This window comes from Mirounga angustirostris, unplaced genomic scaffold (assembly GCF_029215605.1).
Source record: "Mirounga angustirostris isolate CCGP_5_RB_7025 unplaced genomic scaffold, mMirAng1.0.hap1 SCAF_8, whole genome shotgun sequence".
NCBI lineage: Eukaryota > Metazoa > Chordata > Mammalia > Carnivora > Phocidae > Mirounga > Mirounga angustirostris.
The window spans coordinates 123,509,638-123,530,631 of record NW_026991716.1 but is presented as its reverse complement, the minus strand read 5'-3'; the positions used below and the strand labels follow the sequence as shown (position 1 = coordinate 123,530,631).

The window sequence follows — 20,994 nt, the reverse complement described above, 5'->3', positions numbered from 1 at the left end:
TTTTCTCTCCAAATCATATTGAGACAAAATGCTGAAGTCAAAAGAATAATTTTAATGAAAACAAACCCCAACCAACTCTGAGACCGAAGTAAATAACCTGGGGCAGTAAGTAGTACTTGGAGTTCTCTAAGACCAAAGGGAAGGCCTTCTCATGTAAATCTTACGGTTCAGAGGATCCACTTGGCAGTTGATATTGGAAGAATAGAAAATACTAGCATAAGCAGAGACAAAAACTAAGCTCGTGTAGTCAGGGGGTGGCATCAGGGCACATGAGATATATCCATGTGTGTTGAAAGTTTCAACAATGCTGACTGAAGCTATTAAAAAAGGTAAATACGTTTTAAAATCAATATTGACACCACCAGCAAACAAACACAACTGTACTTGAATGGAATTCAACTTGGGCTGAATTCTCTTAAAAAGCTGACCACAGGTCTGCCATTAACACACATGTTTTGGTTTGGCACCGGGCCTCCCAAACAACAGAGCAGGTGATTTCCACAAATACACATTTCTAATAAATCATTCTGTCAGTTAGACAGTAACATTTACATATCACCCTTCCAATTCCTAATTGTCTAATCAGTTGCAAGACCAAATTACACAGCACTCAGGGCAATATAAAACACAGGCATGTAAACAGTATCACAATGGCTCATTGTACTGTCAGATTCACCCTCCTTAGACATGCTATTTCTGTTTGGACAAAGAAAGCTTCCATAATGATACCATTTTTATAAAGGCCCTAACCAAAACTAACCAACACAATATATTGCTTAGTAGTTCATGCTATTTTTTTTTTTTAAAAGGGGAATGATAAACACAAAAATCAGGACGGCAGCTAGCTCTAGGTAGAAGGCAGAAATATGGGATGGGAAAGGAACATGATATGGAAAGCAACAGTAGAAATAAGCTCAATTTTATAATTATACCTAATAACTTGTGCACCAATCTATTATACTGTTTTATGTTTATCATTTGTGTCATGACCAACTTTGAAAAGTTTTTGTCTTATTTAGAATGTGGAGTACTCTGTGCAGTAGAGCATAGCAAGCCTGGCTAATGCAGAGAGAGTACCGATATTTATTGTTAGTTTGACATCCCTTTGAAAGCCTCTTTGATCTTTGCAATATTACTGGCTAAAAGGCTTGTGAAGTTTTCTTCTGGAGCAGCACCATATAAAAAGAGCTAATGATGCATTTTTGCTTTGATATTTCATATTTATTTTTTTCAAAAGTAAGGCCTTCTTTTTAGATTTATTTTATTTATTTATCTTAGAGAGAGAGAGTGCAAGTGGGGAGAGGAGCAGAGGGAGAGAATCTCAAGCCGACTCCATGCTGAGACCCTGAGATCATGACCTGAACCAAAATCAAGTTGGACACTTAATCAACTGAGCCACCCAGGTCCCCCCAAAAAAGTAAGACTTTCAAAAGCAGTTTTAGGTTCACAGCAAAATCGAGGGATGGCACAGAGATTTCCCATACACCCCTGCCCCTTCTTCACAGCCTCCTCTGTCATCAACATCCCCCTGCCAGAGCAGTGCATTTGTTACAATCGACGAACCTACATTGACATGTCATCATCACCCAAAGTCCATAACTTACCTTAGAGTTTGACTCTTGGTATTGTATATTCTATTGGTCTAAACAGATGTATAATGACATATATCTACTATTATGGTATCACACAGAGTATTTTCACTGCCCTAAAAGTCCTCTATGCTTTGCCTATTCATCCCTCCTCCTACCAACTCCTGGCAACCAATGATGTTTTTATTGTATCTATAGTTTTACCTTTTCCAGAATGTCATATGTTGGAGTCATACTGTATGCAGCCCTTTCTGATTGGCTTCTTTCATTTAATAATATGCATTTAGAGGTGCCTGGGTGGCTCAGTCATTAAGCATCTGCCTTCGGCTCAGGTCATGATCCAAGGGTCCTGGGATCGAGCCCCGCATCGGTCTCCCTCCTGGGCAGGAAGCCTGCTTCTTCCTCTCCCACTCCCCCTGCTTGTGTTCCCTCTCTCGCTGTGTCTCTGTCAAGTAAATAAATAAAATCTTTTAAAAATAATAATATGCATTTAAAATTCCTCATATCTTCATGGCTTGATGGCTATTTTTTTTTAGTGGTGAATAATATTCCACTGTCTGATGTACCATGGTTTATTTATTCATTCACCTACTGAAGGTAGGTTTGTTTGGTTTTTTGTTTGTTTGTCTTTTAAAGATTTTATTTATTTATTTGACAGAGAGAGACAGCGAGAGAGGGAACACAAGCAGGCGGAGTGGGAGAGGGAGAAGCAGGCTTCCCTCGGAGCAGGGAACCCAATGCGGGGCTTGATCCCAGGACCCTGGGATCATGACCTGAGCTGAAGGCACACGCTTAATGACTGAGCCACCCAGGCACCCCTGGTATGTGTTTTTAATTTCCAATTCCATTTGTTCTTTACTGGCATATAGGAAAGTAAGCGTATCCTGCAATCCTGCTATAATCACTTATTAGTTCCAGTGGCACTTTTTGGTCAATTCTTTAAATTTTCCTACATAATATTACCACTTTCTAATTCAAAAACAAATATGGACATCTTTAGCAGAATAAAAAAATGTGTGGTTACCCCCAAATGGTAGGTAAAAAATGCTTTTTTTAAAAAAATCAAAAACCTTTTGATAAAATTTATCCAAGACTTAAAACTGGTTGGAGGATTTTTTTTTTTTTTGGTATTATCTACTTTGGTGAATATGAAACTTATGCTCTGATTTTCACAATTTCTCACACAAAGGATATTAGTTGATCATTTTCATCACATAATCACTATAGTAGCTGCCCAGGTAGGTTGAAAATTTCAAGAGTCAGATATAGTTGCCAAATTGTTTACATTTTCAAGTCCATTTTGAATAAATAAGATGTCCTTTGGGAAAACCCATAGAAAATACAAATCAAAATTCAATTAACCCATACAAACAATGCACTCTGGATGTGTCCAACACCACAGTCCTAGATGATGGTGCTATTTACTGAGATAGAAAACACTGAGGTAAAATAGGAGGTGGGAGGGTTTAATCAGAATTACATATATTCTAGATAAATAAGATTAAAGGCAAAAAGGGATACTGTAGTTGATGATTTCGAGGGTATGTTTATAATACCAGATCACAGAACCTATGCTAAAAAAAATGAGGGGACATAGGACTGGGAAAGATGCTGCAGCAGGATATTTGAGCAAATCTCCCACTACAAAATAACACAGCAAGCCCCATTTCAGCAAAAAGCAAGGAAGATTTCATCAACAGGCATTCTTCTAGGAAAAAAAATCTTATTTTCCTTTATGATTTAGATCTTCTGGTACAGTGCTGCTCCCTTTCTATTTGTGCCAAAGGTCACTAATGGCGATTTTTTAAATGTCAGATTAGGTCACATCATAATGGCTTTCTGTGGCACACACAAATTGGCTCAGATATGTTGAGTACAGTCAAATTATGAGTTTAACTGATGTTAATATGTGGAAAAAGCTTAAATATCATTAGAAAATGTTCATTTTAAATTATGATGCTCGATTGCCCTCCAGTAAAAATGTAGAGATAAAGCAATTGCCAATTATATTACAGTCCCTATGATATGTTCCTATTTACTTCTAACTTATATTCGATAGAGATCCACGTTTCGATTGAAAGATATCTTTTTTCTTTTTTGAACTTACTTTTTCAAAGATAGAGAAGACATTAAGAAAACTGCTTATCAGTTATTGTCATGTAGTATGGATTGATCATATCAGCATAGCACTCTGGAAGCATAAACATAAATGAAATCTTAATACAAGGAAATTCATACTGTGAGGTATTGTATGTTATTTGAAATCACGGTTTAAGAGCAAAGAGGGGAGCAGTCTGATTGGATGAGGTCTTTACGATATCTTAGTCATTCTCATTCAAGAGAGGCCTAAATAAGACTGGAACTGACCATTGAGGCTGACTAATGATAAAAGCATTGTAATGGTTTAGAAAAGATAGTTTAGCCAGTTTAGGCATAATAATTTGTATTCATCCACGTAAATTGCATTGGAAGCAGCAAAAACCAACACCGCTCAGCACTGTACTTACAGTTACCAGTTATAAAACATTATCACGTTCTCAAAGTATATCTCTGCTACTAAATATTTGGTCTTATTAGGTCTGTGTAGAATTTTGAAAGCTTCCATGTGAATAACCTCCACTCTATTGAGAAAGCATTTCCCCTGACTTATAGGTTGGTCTCTGTCACACTCAAGTAATGGAGCACATGAAAAAGAAACTCTGAATCCCAGAGTACAGTACTATGACAGGTCTCTTCTTAGCAGGAGGCTCCAACACTTTGTTTGCATATAAGATATCTTCCCGAATGCAATGCACTTCTGTTAGTCTTCTTCCTACTTCCTTCCTGCCCTCTTGTTTTCTGGGTTTTACAGAAACCAGTCAGACAACACTTTGGCTGCCTTCCAGATCTACCCCGTGGAATAAAAAATAAGTGTTTCCAGATACTTTATCCCTGAATCAGAAATAAGAAAAGAGCTTCAGAACCATCATCTGTTTTTGTTTTTTGGTTGTTTTTTTTTTTTTTTTTTTTTACGATTTATTTATTTATTTTAGAGAGAGAGCGCATGCACGTGAGTACGTAAGCCAGGGAAGGGGCAGAGGGAGAGGGAGAGAATCTCCAGCAGACTCCACTAAGCATGGAGCCTGGGGAGGGGCTCGATCCCCCAACTCTGAAATCATGATCTGAGCCGAAACTGGATGTTCAACTGAGTGAGTCATCTAGGCGCCCCAAGATCATCTCAGCTTTTAGACCAGGAGATATGGGGGGCTATCAATTACATATTTGAAAACAACTTCACTAGTCCTGGATTTCATGGACTGTTCTCTCAGATTCTGGAGAATACATCTGGCTGTAAATTCTAAACTTTTGACATTACTGTGAATGTTCATCACACACACACACACACACACACACACACACACACAAATGTATTTCTGTCATCCTCAACTTTCAGATGAAGAAACTAAGGCACAAAGCAGAGATTTTACTCCAGAGCCTGTGTACTTATCACTGAAACTCTCTATCCTTTCTGAACACTATACTTAGTGACACAATTATTTTCATCCTAAAATGACCAGAGTCCTCTTGAATCATGGTTCTTGTCTCTGATTACAGGTATATATGTAACAATTATAATAATAACAGATAACATTTATTAAGTATTTGATACATGCCAGGCATTGGATTATATGATTATCCCATTTAATCCTCACAACTATATGTGATAGATACTATTATTATTCCCATTCAACAAATGAAAAAAATCAGGCCTTAGAGAAGATAATAAATTTACCCAAAGTCAGATAGCTGGTAGATGAAAAGGCTGGGATTCAAATTCAGTCTGACTCCTGAACCTAAGTGCTCACCCCTTACACTATAAAGCCTTATGTAATAGGTATATAATGCGTTGTATATAATCTCCAATAAATTGAAAGTATATTTTAGTAAAAGTTACATGTTAAGAATTATTTTATATATTCAACTATAAATAAATAACTTGTGAAACATAAATGTTCTTTCATCATATACAAATAATTGCAAATTAGCCAGAGACTTCTGAATGTATTTGTGGTAGGAGATTTAAATTCAATAATTTTTCCTATATTCACTTTGGTAGATCTTTGTGCACTGCATGAAGAGGTCTTCTGACCCTATGACTTCTTATAGGGTTTAAACATTGAGAAGTACTGGCAGATCACACAGAAGAAGAAAAGGAAACGTGGAGGGTATTTGTTTCACTTACTCAATTCCTGAAGGGTCCCCCCATGCTGCATGAGCACAAAAAGTCACTGCTCAGGCCTAGCAGGGATCACGTGCCCCCACTACTAGTCTACACGTTTTGTATTGTAGCTTGTGCCTTCTCTCTGCCCTGCCCACCCTTGTAAATCATTCTTTCACTAAACTCACTCAAACTACCCAATTTAAGTGCCGTCTTTCTTCTCTGGACAAGACAGAGGCTGACACAGAAGTGATCAGTTCTGGTATAGAACACATGCCTTCATATGTTAGAAGAGGGTATTTCTGCATTCTATATGCATTTGTAACGTTCGTATGTCTTTTTTAAAATAGCAAAGATGTATCAGTATAATTACAAAGAGAAGGATGTGTAATGTTACAGCAAACACACTTTCTTCAGACTCTTGATGTTGGTTTTTCAAACTGGATCTTGCAAATCACTGATGACTCAGCTAAAGTACAATTTTAATGCAAGATGAATGGAATGTACAAGCAAACCCAGATTATTGTGCGCAGAAAATTATTCTTGCTCACTTCAGCCATGTCAATTCCACTCTAATTAGGATGCTCTGGACAATTGAAGATTCATGCTTGGCTCAAATATCGATGAGCCCAAACGAGCTTTGTCTAATACCACTGGTTTTTGTAAACATGGAGTCAAAGACACCTAATCATTTACATTATGAGATATGTGAGGAAATATTTGCAGGGCATCTCCTGGACAGGACATTGTGAAGTTTAAGGACCTTGAGTGATCAGTGGAAGTATTTTTCTATTCATAGTGTTAAGCTAGATTATAGAGAAATAAGTACTCCAAATATGGGAGACTGTGTAAATTGATTGATTTAAAGTTAAGATAATCTCTCAAAGACTTTAATATAGCAATTCTGCCTCTAAGAATTTATCCAAAGAAAATAATCACATACGTGTGTTAAGATTTATCTATTCATATGTTCAACGAGACAATCAATACAAGCATCTATATTAAGGAATATGCAGTCATTAAAAATGACATTATGGAAGAATGTATAATGGCAGAGGCAAATGTTTACAAAATATGCTAGGTGGAAAAAGAACAGATATTAAAATTATATGTAAGCTACTTCTGGTGTCAGCCAAGATGGTGAAAACTGACTATAGCCTATCACTCTCACTAATTACAACTAAAAACTCGGAAGAGAATGCAACTGCATTCTTCAATATTTATGCCTGAGAAATAAAAACTTATGTTCACATAAAAATATATACATGAATGTTCATAGCAGCTTTATTCACAATAGCTCAAAACTGGAAACAATCCAGATGTCCTCTAATGGGTGACTAGTTAAACACTGATACACTCACACCATGAAATACTATTCAGCAATAAAAAGGAACAAACTATTGACACATGTACAACTTGGATGAATCTCCAGAGGATTATTCTGAGTCAAAAAAGCCAATTCTAAAAAGTCATATGTACATCATTTCATTTATATAAGATTCTTGAAATGACAAAACCATAGAAAGAGGGAATAAATTAATGGTTGCCAGCAATCGGGGATGGGTAGAGGGAGAAAGTGGGTATGGCCATAAAAGTGCTACATGAGGGGTCTTTGTGGGCAGTTCCGTACCTTGACTGTTTAAATGTCAACATCCTGGTTGTGATATACTACAGTTGTGTAAGATGTCACTATTGGGGGAAACTGAGTAAAGCCTATACAGATCTCTCTGTGTTATTTCTTACAACTGATATTAATCTACAATTGTCTCAATAAAAATGCCAATTACATATAAAAGATTTACTTGCCATTTGTAACAACATGGATGGACCTAGAGAGTATTGTGCTAAGTGAAATAAGTCAGAAAAATACGAAAACCACATGATTTCACTCATACGTGGAATTTAAAAACCAAATGAACAAACCGAGAAAAAAAAAAAAAGAGATAAACATACTCTTAAATACAGAGAACAAACTGGTGGTTTCTAGAGGGGAGGGGGGGCAGGGGATGAGGAAAACATATAAAGAGGATCAAGAGTACACTTATCTTGGGCACCTGGATGGCTCAGTCAGTTAAGCGTCTGCCTTCAGCTCAGGTCATGTTCCCGGTGTCCTGGGATCGAGTCCTGCATTAGGCTCCCTGCTCAGCGGGGAGTCTGCTTCTCCTTCTCCCTCTGCCCCTCACCCCACCTCGTGTCCTCTCTCTCTCAAATAAATAACTAAAATCTTTATTAAAAAAAAACAACAACAACCCCAAAAACAAGAGCTGGAATCATTAAAATAGAAGAAAGACCGACAATGCTACACACTAATGAGGACACAAAGCAACTGGAACTCTCATGAATTGCTAATGGCAATGCAACATGGCACATCCACTCTGGAAAATAGTTTGGTGGTCTCTATCAACTCAAACATATACTTCCCATATAACCAAACAATTCCACTCCTGGGTACCTACTCAAAAAATTGAAAACTCATGTTCATACAAAAACTTGTATGTAAGTGTTTATAGCAGCTTTTTTCATAATCACCTCAAACTAGAAAAAACTCAAATGCATATTAATTTATGAATGGATTAACAAAGTGGTACATCAATACCATGGAATATTCCTCAACAATAAAATGGAACAAACCATCAATATACACAACATGGAGGAATCTAAAATGTATTGTGCTAAATGGAAAGCAGCAGACTCAAAGGCTACCATGGTATGCCTTATATATATTTTCTAGAGAAGTAAAACTATAGGAATAGGGAACAAATCTGTGGTTCCAGGGAAGGATTTAACTGTAAGGGGTCAGCATAAAAGAATATATATATATTTTAAAGATTTTATTTATTTATTTGAGAGAGAGAGAGAATGAGAGAGAGAGAGCATGAGGGGGGGAAGGTCAGAGGGAGAAGCAGACTCCCCGCTGAGCAGGGAGCCTGATGTGGGACTCGATCCCGGGACTCCAGGATCATGACCTGAGCCGAAGGCAGTGGCTTAACCAACTGAGCCACCCAGGCGCCCCATAAAAGAATATTTTTATGTGATCGTGGTGGCTACATGATTCTATGCATCTGTCAAAAATCACTGAACTGTACACCAAGAAGTGAATTTTGGTGTATGTTAATTTAAAAAATAAATGCATACAAACCATATGTATACACTGAACTTATATTTTAAAGGAAAAAATATATATGGCTCAAGGCAAATACCAAAATACTAACATTGGTATCTCTGAGTGATAAATAATTTTCTCTATAATTTAAAAATAATTTTTGGAAAGAATGTAATTTTTTGTTTAATCTGACTATATATATGTGCATACACATACATACATATACATGTATTTCTGCAGTCTGATTCTCTATGTATGTTTCTGTGTATATACAAAACTCTGAAATAAATACCATCTTGGGGTGGCTGGGTGGTTCAGTCGGTTAGGCATCCAACTCTTGGATTCAGCTCAGGTCATGATCTTGGGGTTGTAGGATCAAGCCCTGCCTCGGCCTCCGTGCTCAGCAAGGAGTCTGCTCGAGATTCTCCCTCTCCCTCCGCCCCTCCCCAGCTTGTCCTTTTTTTCTCTCAAATAAATAAATCTTTTTAAAAATAAAAATAAATAGGGGTGCCTGGGTGGCTCAGTCATTAAGCGTCTGCCTTCGGCTCAGGTCGTGATCCTGGGGTCCTTGGATCAAGCCCCGCATTGGGCTCCCTGCTTGGCGGGAAGCCTGCTTCTCCCTCTCCCACTCCCCCTGCTTATGTTCCCTCTATTGCTGTGTCTCTCTCTGTCAAATAAATAAATAAAATCTTAAAAAAATAAATAAAAAAAATAAATACCATCTTGAAGCACTAAAATACTAAGGCACACAGAAAATCAGGGATCATTAAAATGGAATATACTTTCTTCCCTATGGCTTTCTGTACTGTACAAATTTTCTATAATTCTATGTGTTGTTTTTGATATTAAAATTTTAAATTATAACACAGCCTGACAGGTCTAAATATAAGACAATACGAAGGGGCTAGACCATTGTCTAACTGACTTTTTTAGAATTCCATGTTTCCAAAACCCTGTAAATGAACACATCCATTTTCTCAAGTAGTAGTAATTCTTGCCACATTGCAAATTCAAGCAATTTCTCTGGTTATTCTTGATTAGCATGTCTTGATCCAGCTTCTCAAAGCTACCTTCCATATCTTGCTGCACTCCACAATGGATCCCATTGCGGGGTCTTTCACATTCAAAGAGTTCTCTGTGCTCACTATACCTGGCAGGACTACCCTGCAGGTGAGAAATGGGCCCTTTAACTGTCTAGCCACAGGCTGCCAGACACAAAAGAAAGCTATGTTGTTATGGAATCTGAAGCATTAAGATTTTTCCAAATATGCTTGGATCACAGGAATATCTGATTCAATATGGAAAATTGTACTATTGTTCACACTTCCACAGAAACATATGACATTTCAGGGGAACAGAGAGAAACAAATAAAAACCCTCAAGAGCAGCTACCAATTTTGCTAAATGTTATACCAGACATGGAGGATGGCAGGGATGGGAAAAAAAGTGACCTCAACTGGTGGTCAGATGACTTTCTGTAATTTCAATAACATTTGCAACTAAGAAAGGGAATGTGTGATTATATCACCAACTATTTCCCCCACTCGGACAAAACCAGGCCCCTATTTTATGTCTAATCCAAAAGAAACACTTTCAAAGAGGGTGAAGAGGATTCTATGTGAAGTATTATACTCACAATTCTTCCCTTGGGTTAGAAAAAAGCATTATTTCATCCTTAAAGTTTATGTGCACATTTTAGGATCAAGTCTAATTCTACTGGAAAAAAAAATGTGCAGTTTCACCCTCTTTGTATGATATCCAAACAAAACAAAACAAACAAACAAAAAACCCACCTAATTTTGTTCAGAGTACTCAATGAACTACTGGCCTTTACATGACTGGCAAAACGAAATACCATAGTTACATAATGATACACAGAATCTCTTCTCAAGATATTTTATTTCCTATTTAAAATTAAGCCATGAACTAGAGTCAAGAATATTTTATTACAAATACATAAGTAAATATAAGACAAACTTAAATGCTTTCGTTAGTATACTTATGCAATTTATTCTTTTTAACATTTTTTTAAAATGTCAAAAATTCTTAGCATGTCTTAAAGCAAAAAAAAAAAAAAGAAAGAAAGAAAGAAAAAGTATCCCCTAGGTATACTTGACCATTTCCTGCTCTTTGAACACTCCAAGCTTTTCAACATCTGAGCCCTTATTTATCTTGCTCCCTCTGTGATTTTCTTAAATTCTTTTGCAATAAGGATTTAGATAACAAAAATAAATACCTAGATTATATTACTTTAAGCCTTTACAAAAATGCCTTCACCCAGTCAAAATGTAAGACCATGTTTTTGGCTTTCATAAAAACCACGATGAAAGAAACATCAGTTTTAAGAATATTTCTATATATTCTGCTAAAAATCAATCAAAGGCATTATCTATGATGTTACCCAATGTCCTTTATATGACAGTCTGAGAGATAAATAACCTTGAAAAGTCAGTGCCTGGAAAGAACCACTCTATTTTTCCTGACAAATTGCTACGCTTCCTTTATTCCAATGCTAAAGACAATGCAGTCAAGTATGTATTCTTTTTTTGCCTTGGTTGCCCTGAAGATGAGCTAAATTTCTTTTTCAATTGCAATAAATAACCTCTCCCTGGTGCCTAATACATATAACTCTCTTTTATTTTAAAGTTGTAATTTTTTACAACATATTTTTAATTATGCCACAGTAAAAGTCACCTTAAATATGTTTCAAAATATGTTTAAATATGCTTTAAATATAGAGGGCAGAATTAATACTGAGGCTGCATCCTATAGGCTATTCCATGTTAAGTTACAAAACAAAACCAGTGTGGCCTAGGCCAGCATTTACCAAACCAGAACATGGCAAGCAGTCATGTAATAATCTTACTAAAAGTGTGGATTCTGTTCGGAAGGTCTGGAGTGGAGCCCGAGTTTCCACAGTTCTAATAGGCTCCCAGATAAGGTCACTCCTATTGGCCCTCAGACCACACTTGGAGGACGCGGGGTCTAAACAGTGCTCTGCCCACACATGAAGGAAAAGTCAGTACAAGACAAACAATGAATAGGACGGAGCCCTAAGACACTAGAACCCTCACAATGGTGAACACTCCAAATCAGAGCAAATGGGATAGCCTATTTCTGTATCAGTCTTTAAAAATCAAAAGGTCTTAAATTCAGTATCAGTATTAATTTAATTTTTTACATAACAACTGTCCAGCTCATGTTTTTCAAAGAAGTTGATTCTGACTCATGTGTTAGATATTGTACCATACACATCTAAAGAAAATTTTGGTTGGTATGTTTCAAAAATCCCTATTATTCTGAATATTTTAGGAGGGAATAGGACAAGAAAACTCATTGAGTATCTGGAAAGTTTCCATTTATTCAAATGTTTACTAAACACCTATTACACTCCAGCACTACTTTGAGGTCTCAACATACAAATGCCTTTTTCTTTTAATTTATTTATTCTGGTTTTATTCCTATTCTTCATTTTTACTATCTTTGGGAGCAATTACTGTATAACTTAGGGAATTAACCTTTAATCAGCAAATAAGTGAATGAATCTGCATCATTTCAAGAAAATTCATCAGCTGTGATACTGGCTAAGGAGATATTAAACATTAGTTCATTTAGATTTTCTGTCTTTCTAGCTTATTTCTAGTTAAGAGAGTATTCCTTCTCCTGACATGGCCTATTGCATAACGATAGATTCTAAAATACTTCACAGTAAAGAAAAGACCTAGTTTTTCCTATGTTGTTCAGTTTTTATAGATTCTCATAGTGCCCATTGTTGTCTCCTCTGCATAGTGTCATGGATGCAGTAGGCAAAAACCTTTATTTTGGTTAAAGCTAAAGCTAAAATTAACCAGTTATCTAAAACACATAAAGAACTAGCTGAGTCACTGCATAAGTACAACATTTAAGTTTTTTTCTGGGTCAGAGGATTTAAAACCAACTGTACTAGTTTTCTATTGCTGCTATAACAAATTACCAGAAATTCAGTGTCTTAAACAGCACAAATTTATTATTTTATAGTTCTGGAGGTCAGAAGTCCAAAATGGGTCTCACTGGGCTAAAATCGAGGTGTCAGCAGGACTTGGTTTCTTCTCAAGGCTCTAGAGAAGAACTTATTTTCTGTTCTTTCTGGCTTCTACACACCTCCTACATTCCTTGGCTCTTGGCTCCTTCCTCTACCTTCCAACCCAGCAATGTTGTGTCTCTCTGTGACTTTTCTTCCACAGTCACATCTTCTTCCAATGGACTCTTCCCTTCTGCTTCCTTCCATTTTAGGAACCTCTGTGATTACATCGGGCCACATGGATAATTTGGGATAGCCTCCCTATTTTAAGGTCAGCTGACAAGCAACCTTAATTTCCTTTGCCGTGTAACCTAACACCCTCACAGGTTCTAAGGATTAAGATGTAGACATCTGTGAGGGCTCATTAGTCTGCCTACCACACCAAGACAGGGTTCCATTTCTATTTACTAACTTGAATTTTTGAAACACTTTAGTTCTCTTACAGTTTTTCAATGCTAGGAAAAGAAGTTCTTCCGGGAAGAACAGTGTAAGATTACTGATAGCAAAAACCTGTGTTTCAGTTTTTCACCATGAGCTCTGACACTATTGGGATGACTCTAATACTCAGTGAGAGATATGGATATTACCGGAATGGACACTGCCACAGAACCATTGGCTCCCGGATACATGTAGCCTGAGACCCCTGACTTAGGTTCTGGTAAAACGATGCGGTGGAACATGGAATCAGACTGTGGCCACCAGGATAATGTCCTGACTCTGCAATCCAAGTTGGCTAGAAAAAGGGCCTTCTCATTAAAGTTTTAGAAGCTAAAGCCTCCTCTAAAATTGCTCTAATGAGCTTAGAATCATTAAAACTGTCCAAGGCACTAAGTAATAAAGTTCAGAGTTTGTTTTAAACATGGAAAAAAATGAAAAGTCAGATAGGTAAATTACAGTAGCCTAATTTTTTCATGCCATTACTAAGGACTGCGCAGGCTATGGTTTCAACAACTGTACAATGCATAAGCTCTAAAGACTCTAAATCTCTCTAATCATTAGAAGAATAACACTTTGCATGAATGTTTTTTATGAATGTAGTCTAGACATACTTTCTCACAGGAACTCTTGATTAAAGATAATTATTATATTTCAATCAGAAGTCACAGAAAGTAAAAAGTCTGAATAACTGGCTGAAGGCCCTACACAAACCGAATCTAAATATGAAACAAACGGAATCAAGTTTGAACTTATGGCCTGAATTCTAGTAGATAAAAGTATATTTGTGGTGATTAAATATTTAAAACAGGCATGTCCAGTCATCATGTGCTAAAATAGAAACTGTATGGCAGTTTCCGCAGAGTCAGATTGGCTCTACTGTGGTATCATGTCATACAAAGGTTATGAGAAGTATATTGTTTCTTGAGAACCTTGTTTTTTAACACACAGTAAGCAAGGCCAATGTGAGAAGTAGTCATCTCTCACGGGTTAATTGATACCCTCAATTTCTACCCCTCTCACCTGCTGACCCCCTTCCTTGCCCCTCCCCCCAAACTGTACCTAATACGAAGGTGCTTCTGAGAACTATTCATGGTTCCCATGGCTCTGGTAGGGTCTCCAAACAATACTTCAGCTCAACACTGCTCCTTGGCGACACTGGAGCAGGCTAGCTTTAATGAGCTCTGATTAAGGAATGGGATAAGGTAGTGATCCAAGAGGAATTTTATTTGCATAGCCCCTAGAAGAATTCTGAAAATCTATGCACATATTTTTAAATAACATCTAAACATTTTTAACATAAGTTTAAACACTTGAAAAAGGAACATGATTTCGAATGCTCTAATACATATTTATCAGAACCTCAGGGCTGCAGATTTCACTCATTCAATCTATGGAAAATGTCTGCTCTATCACATAATTTAATTGGCAGAGCCCATTCTCATTGCCAAGCCAATCAACCCAATAAGACTTTCTGTCAAAACAAGTCTGACTTCGTTTTTTCAGTCAAATGTGAAGATAGTCTTGATGACAATCTGTATTCTGAATGCTAAAAGGAACAGATAAATAAAGCACAGAGCCTTGTCATGTGCTCATCGCTTGGATGAATGAGGAAGAAGGAAAGAGAACTGGCAGGCATCATCCATGCTCAGAGGCGATCGGTTTCAAGAAAGAGATGGAAGTTGAGGATCTGAACATTGAAACCCTTGAAACCCTCTATGCCCTGGGAAGTCTGGGAGCCCAAAGGCATGTACATAGTTTGGAAACGGCTGCGAAAAAGCACTTAAATTCTTCTTTGAAAGTATCTAACATGAAACAAATACAAAGCGGTGTTTCGAAACAAAAAGCCCTCTGACTACATTTCTTTGAGGGATCCTAAGCCTTTGGAAATATGTTCTCGTCATCAAAACGGAGGGTCAACAATTAGAGATTATAATCTTGCTTATGCGGCCAGCCAACCTTGTGTATAATCTTGGATGGGTAGTTCTGGTGTCCCAGGATTTGCTTCTCCATTTTCTCTAGTCCTTGGAACTCCTTGATTTGGTTCTAACCCTCCACCCATACTTGGTCATTGTTGAGTGTGTGTTTCACCCAGTCTAAATTCGTCACCTTTCCCCCTTAAGCTCCTAGATTTCACTCCATGTCATCATTGGGCCTTATGCTCATATGTTGATGCTCTGGCCTTTTTTTAGTGCCAGAAGTAGATAAGCTTTTTTAAAAAAAACCAAAAACAACTGCAACTGCCAAGGCTATCCTGTTGTGCCAGCAGAGCTGCTTATGCAAACTACTGAAAACTCTTAGGTGGAAATAGAAGGAGTGTAATACAAGACATACTGGTAATGTATTTTGAAAACCTCTCCCCTAATATTTCTGGGAGAAAGGTTAGAAGTAAATTACTGACAATGGGCAAGAAAACAGATGCAAAGAAGACAACTTTATTAGGTGCTTTCTCTTCTTTATGAGGATTTTGGTCCTTTCAGAAGAAGCTCCAAGTAATTCGACAATACCCAGTTTCCTTCAGTTGCTGCAACTCGATCCCACGATGGGTGCTCTGGAAAGCGTGCTGAGGGCGCACGGGTCTGAGGCCACTCACGATCAAGGTCGTCTGATCCATTTGTTAAGTTGAGACTCTTTCCGCGTCACCTCTTAGAAGCAGGTCTGTGTTCCCCTCCAAATAGCCCACCACCTGGCTGTGCCCACCTCCATTCGTGCCCCACCTACCCTGTAACGGGTGGTTCGGAGGTGCGGCCACGGAGGCAGCCAGGCCTTTAGACGCAATCACCGAGGAAGAGGCGAGGACACCCGTGGAGGATGGAGGCGCGCGCAGGTGCCCGCGCACCCACCCACCCACACACACCGACTCGGGGTGCAGGGCGGACGGGGGAGGGGAGCGGAAGGCCTTACCAGATCAATGAACGTCAGGAATTTCCAGCTCCCGCCGTAGGTCTGATGCGAGGGCATTTCGATGGCCTTGTAGTTACACAGGATAGAGCAGTAGGACAGCAGGATCGCCACCCGCAGCACCTGGCACGGGACAAGCGCCATGTTCGCGAAGGGCCTGGCAGCCTGGAGGGCGGGGAGCGAGGGCTGGAGGCGCAGGGCGCGCGGGGGCGGGCGCCGGGAGAACCCTGGCCGGCCGCGGGGCGGGGCGGGGCGGGGCGGGGCGGGGCGGGGGCTGCGGCGGGCGCGCCCCGCGGAACCGGCGACCGCGAGCGCCCGGCGACCTGCGCGGGCGGGGGCGGGGGCGGCGTCGGCGGGCCCTAGCGGCGGCCGCGGCCGGGCGGCGTGGCGTCAGCTCTTTCGTCATCTCCGTCATTCTGCTCCTGCGTTCGCGGGGCCCCGGGAGACCCGGCCGGGGCGCCCCCTAGGCGTCCTGTGGGTGGATAGGCGGCCTCCGAGTGCGAGCCCTGCCGGCGAAGCGCGCGCCGCGCTGCGGAGCCGCGGCGGGTGGCATCTGCAGGGCAGAGAGGGAGCGCGGGCCGGCGGGAGGGCGGGAAACCTGCCCTGACGGAGGGGACCCTAGTGGGGACAAACGTCGCAGGCGGGGGGATTGCGGCGGAGGTGGTTCCTGCCGGCCAGGGCGGGTGCTCCGTGCGGAGGGACCGGTGGGAGCCTGCACGTGGGGTGTAAACCCGCGCGCCGGGGGCTCCCGAGTGTCTGTTTTGAACGCCACTGGATTTTTACTGATAGACTATTAATCGCTGTGAAATTACCTTGTAAATTCTATTCCAGCGGATGGACTGCCCCGTGCTCCTCCTCCACAGGAGATTGATAAATAGCATGTCAGTATGTAATACAACAGGACAGACCATGAACTTCGGACAAGAGGTTTATAAATAAAAGGTTATAGAGAGAGGGGTGTCACATAACTGTTTCTGCTTCAAGAGAGCGTTCAGCTTCAAAACAAATCGTTCTGAGTTTGGAAGCAAACCCCGGCATGTAACTTAATACTAATCTTTTGAGGGTTAAACTGACATTGCCCTTTTACTTATTTTTTCCTACCGTACAATACCAGAGCTTAATGGAAGGAAAATAAACTGGATTCCCTCTGCCTTCCAGTAAATGTTGTCACAGTGAAGTTGCCTCAGTCTGTGGGCAGCATTTTTTTTTTTTTTTAAATCATGATCACATTTCAGCCAACCAGATGCAGGGTCAGAGTATGAAAAGACAGCATAGGTATTTCCTGTGGATCCATTTAAAACAGGTGTCCTCTCCAAATAGTCTCTGAGTCAGTGAATGTGGACTAAGGGGGCAGGGAAAGCAGAGTGTTGGAGATAAAGAGAAAGTAGCAACTCATGAATGTTTTCCTGAAATTTTCCAATCAAACCCTAAACCAAAATAGAGAAACCCATTAGGTTTTTTTTTTTATTGGCCTTATAATTATGTCAGTAGAAACTGATGTCACAAAAATCAAGATAATTCCAAGATGCTACTAGCATAAAGCTGCTCATTATCAACAATTATAGTTTTACGTCCATGTAAAAATTGGGTCTATGTGTTTTTAATTGTCATGTTCATAATATTGCAAAATTAAAAAGTAGATCTACTGAAGATCTTACTAGGTCCTTAATAAAGTTTTACAAGTTAATATGATAGTCTCAAAGTTTGATATACCCTTCCTACCGTACATTTTAGAAAACCATTGATAAGATTTTCATCCCCATCATTAGAAAATATAACATTTTCATAAAGCTATTTAAGATTTTAGTCTGTGGTCAGTTTCTTTTTAAATAAATCATTATAGCACTCAAATAAGTGTTTGAACCCATTCTAATGCGTTTGCTTTTGTTATTTTGGATTTGATAACCATTAAATGGTTTTGTGGAGTTGTTTTCTGTTTGTTTGTTTGTTTGTTTGTTTGTTTTGGAGAGGGGGCGGATATCCGAAGGTCAGAGGTAGAGGGAGAGAGAATTTCAAGCAGGCTCCAGGCCCAGGGTGGAGTCTGATGCGGGGGCTCCTTCTCACATCCATCTCGCAACCCTAAAATCTTGACAGGAGCGGAAATCAAGAGTCAGATGCTTAACCAGCTGAGTCACCCAAGTGGCCGTGGAGGGTTGGTTGGTTGGTTGGTTTTTAATGAAACATCTGCATAAACCTTTACTCAAATATTTTATGAGAATGTCAGTCCACAATTTTTTGGAACTTCTTCTTAACTATTTACTGGCATGTCCAGGTTGTTCTTTTGGCTTTTTATGCCTTTAACTAATAATCTTAGTTATGTCTTAAAGGTATTTTTTGTGAGAAAAATTTACACACAGATTGTTTTTACAGTGTAAGTAATACAATGGGATATTGCCCTTAAACTTCACTCAGTAGAGGTAATTCCTTTTTATGAACTATAATACATTATTTACTGATAAGTATTTACCTGATGATTCTGTATTGGAATTAGAGATACAGTTTTTCACTGTATAGAAGAAATACCTGCATGTCACTTTTTTAGCTTTTTCATTCTACTACACAATTAGTGGTGATGGAGGAGAATAGCTTTATCCAGTTGAATTTCATGAAAATATGTTTTCTAAGGGAAGATTTCAAGACCGTATCTTAATTTCTAGTTACCTTAGTATTCTTTGATTATTGTAATAGCTCTTAACTCTTAGTCTCTACTATATGGGCTGGAGATACTCTTCCTTAAGCACTTCTAAAAACTGCTACAGACTTTCTTTCTTTCTTTCTTTCTTTCTTTCTTTCTTTCTTTCTTTCTTTCTTTCTTCTTTCTTTCTCTCTTTTTTCTTTCTTTTTTTTTGAAGGAGAGGGTGTCTGACATATTGGTGATGATAATCCTTGCTAATCTTGGAAACGACAGGGACCCCTGTGTCTCCCTTATGTTGTATTCCAAGGAGCCAACTTTATATAAGCTGTGCTTAAAAATTCAGGAGGAAGAATTGTATATATGCTTATCCTTATAATAGTCAATGTTTATGCATTTCCTTTGGTTCTGTATTTGCATTAGATTAGATAAGCATTTTCTAACAGTATCAATATATTTGAGCAAATCATTTATTCCCCTTCACATTTGTCTGCACCACAAGTGTAAAAGCTGGGATATGTTTCTTTAGCATAAGGAAAATCCCCTCAGTATTGTAGAAAAGACACCTTTGGGTTGTTTATTTTTTCCTTATTATAAAAGTAGCATATGTATGGGGCGCCTAGGTGGCTCAGTCGTTAAGCGGCTGCCTTCCGCTCAGGTCATGATATCGGGGTCCTTGGATCGAGCCCCACATCGGACTCCCTGCTCAGCAGGAAGCCTGCTTCTTCCTCTCCCACTCGCCCTGCTTGTGTTCCCTCTCTCGCTGTGTCTATCTCTATCAAATAAGTAAAATCTTTTAAAAAAAAAAGTAGCATATGTATGATATTAGAAAAGGAAATAAAAAAAAAAATCACCCCTGCTCTCATCAACCAGAGAAAACACTACAAACATTTCAGCACATACCAGACAGTCTCTTTACAATACATACATAGCTACTTGTGACCTACTGTGTAACAATTTGCATCAAGCCGACTTTTATTTAATAGGAATATTCTCTTACTATTTAAAACTCTATAAAATCATGCTTAATGATTGCATAGCATGACGTAGTATGAACATATCATATTTTTCTTAAACTTTTCTCTGGTTTTGGACATTTAGGTTGTTTCCATTTTTTTTGTCATTATAAATACAGTGCAATGTCTGCATTTTGAATTGAGAAAGTCATTTTTAAGGATTATTTATAGCTTAAAACCATTTAAGAAACCACCCTTTTATAATCTAATGTGTATGTTTCTTTACACGTGTTTGTCTGAACTGAGGTACCAAAGAGAGCTCTTTTGCCCTAGAGGGCAGTTGGGAAAGATTAAGATTGAAGTAAAAGAAGTAGGTAAAAATCATTCTTTTTTTCCCAGCAATTGATGCTCATTACAGATTTTTAAAATTCCCTTAGCTATGAAACACAGTGCCAATGCATTTCACCAGTCAGGTTTTTTGCTATAAACCAGAAAGAGTAGTTATTTACAGGCTAACTGAGAAGCAGGCACCAGCCGATGTTGCTGGTTGCAGCAGTTTTCACAGACTTAAAAATGGACTGTATTTGCTATAGAGAACTCTACTAAATTATGAGATTGCTAAAAACCAGGGATTCTATGGAAAGTCACTGAAAAGCTTTAGAAAAAGTAGTATTGAGATTACACCCAAGTCACCAGCTAGATCACATACAGACCTGAAACATCCCCCTGACTGCCTGAAGTCTGCCAGTGCCTGCGTCAATGAGAGTCCTCCAGCTCGGGACAGAGCTCTGTGTGCATGTATCCAGATCCAGCACGTCCCGCAGGACTTGCCATAAATCCACTTTGACAATCCTCTTCAGGGGCACGTGGGTGGCTCAGTCAGTTGGGCGTCAGACTCTTGATTTCGGCTCAGGTCATGATCTCAGGGTTGTGGGATCAAGCCCCGTGTGGGGCTCCTCCTTCAGCGGGGAGTCTGCTCAAGATCCTCTCTCCCCCTCTGCCCCACCCCTACTCCCATGTGCATGCATGTGCACGCTCTCGCGCTAAAATAAATAAATAAATAAATAAATAAATAAATAAATAAATAAATAAATAAATAAATCTTTTAAAAAATTTAATA

At 39.0% G+C, this 20,994-nt stretch overlaps 1 protein-coding gene across 12 annotated transcripts in view; it reads right to left on the bottom strand.

Annotated features, from left to right (window-relative positions):
- Positions 1–16,540, bottom strand: part of AIG1 (androgen induced 1) — a 301,519-nt gene extending 284,979 nt beyond the window's left edge. For 4 of the 12 annotated variants that reach the window (XR_010413796.1, XM_064598177.1, XM_045865655.3 and 1 more), the window contains exon 1: positions 16,290–16,535. Coding sequence is in view for 11 of the 12 variants with exons in the window: in XM_064598177.1 (XP_064454247.1) it covers positions 16,290–16,430 (141 nt within the window). In the remaining variant the exon portion in view is untranslated. Of the gene's footprint in view, positions 1–16,289 lie in introns of all 12 variants that reach the window. The other 8 variants (XM_045865650.3, XM_064598178.1, XM_064598175.1 and 5 more) reach the window with 7 other exon arrangements.
- Between the last annotated feature and the right edge of the window lie 4,454 nt (positions 16,541–20,994).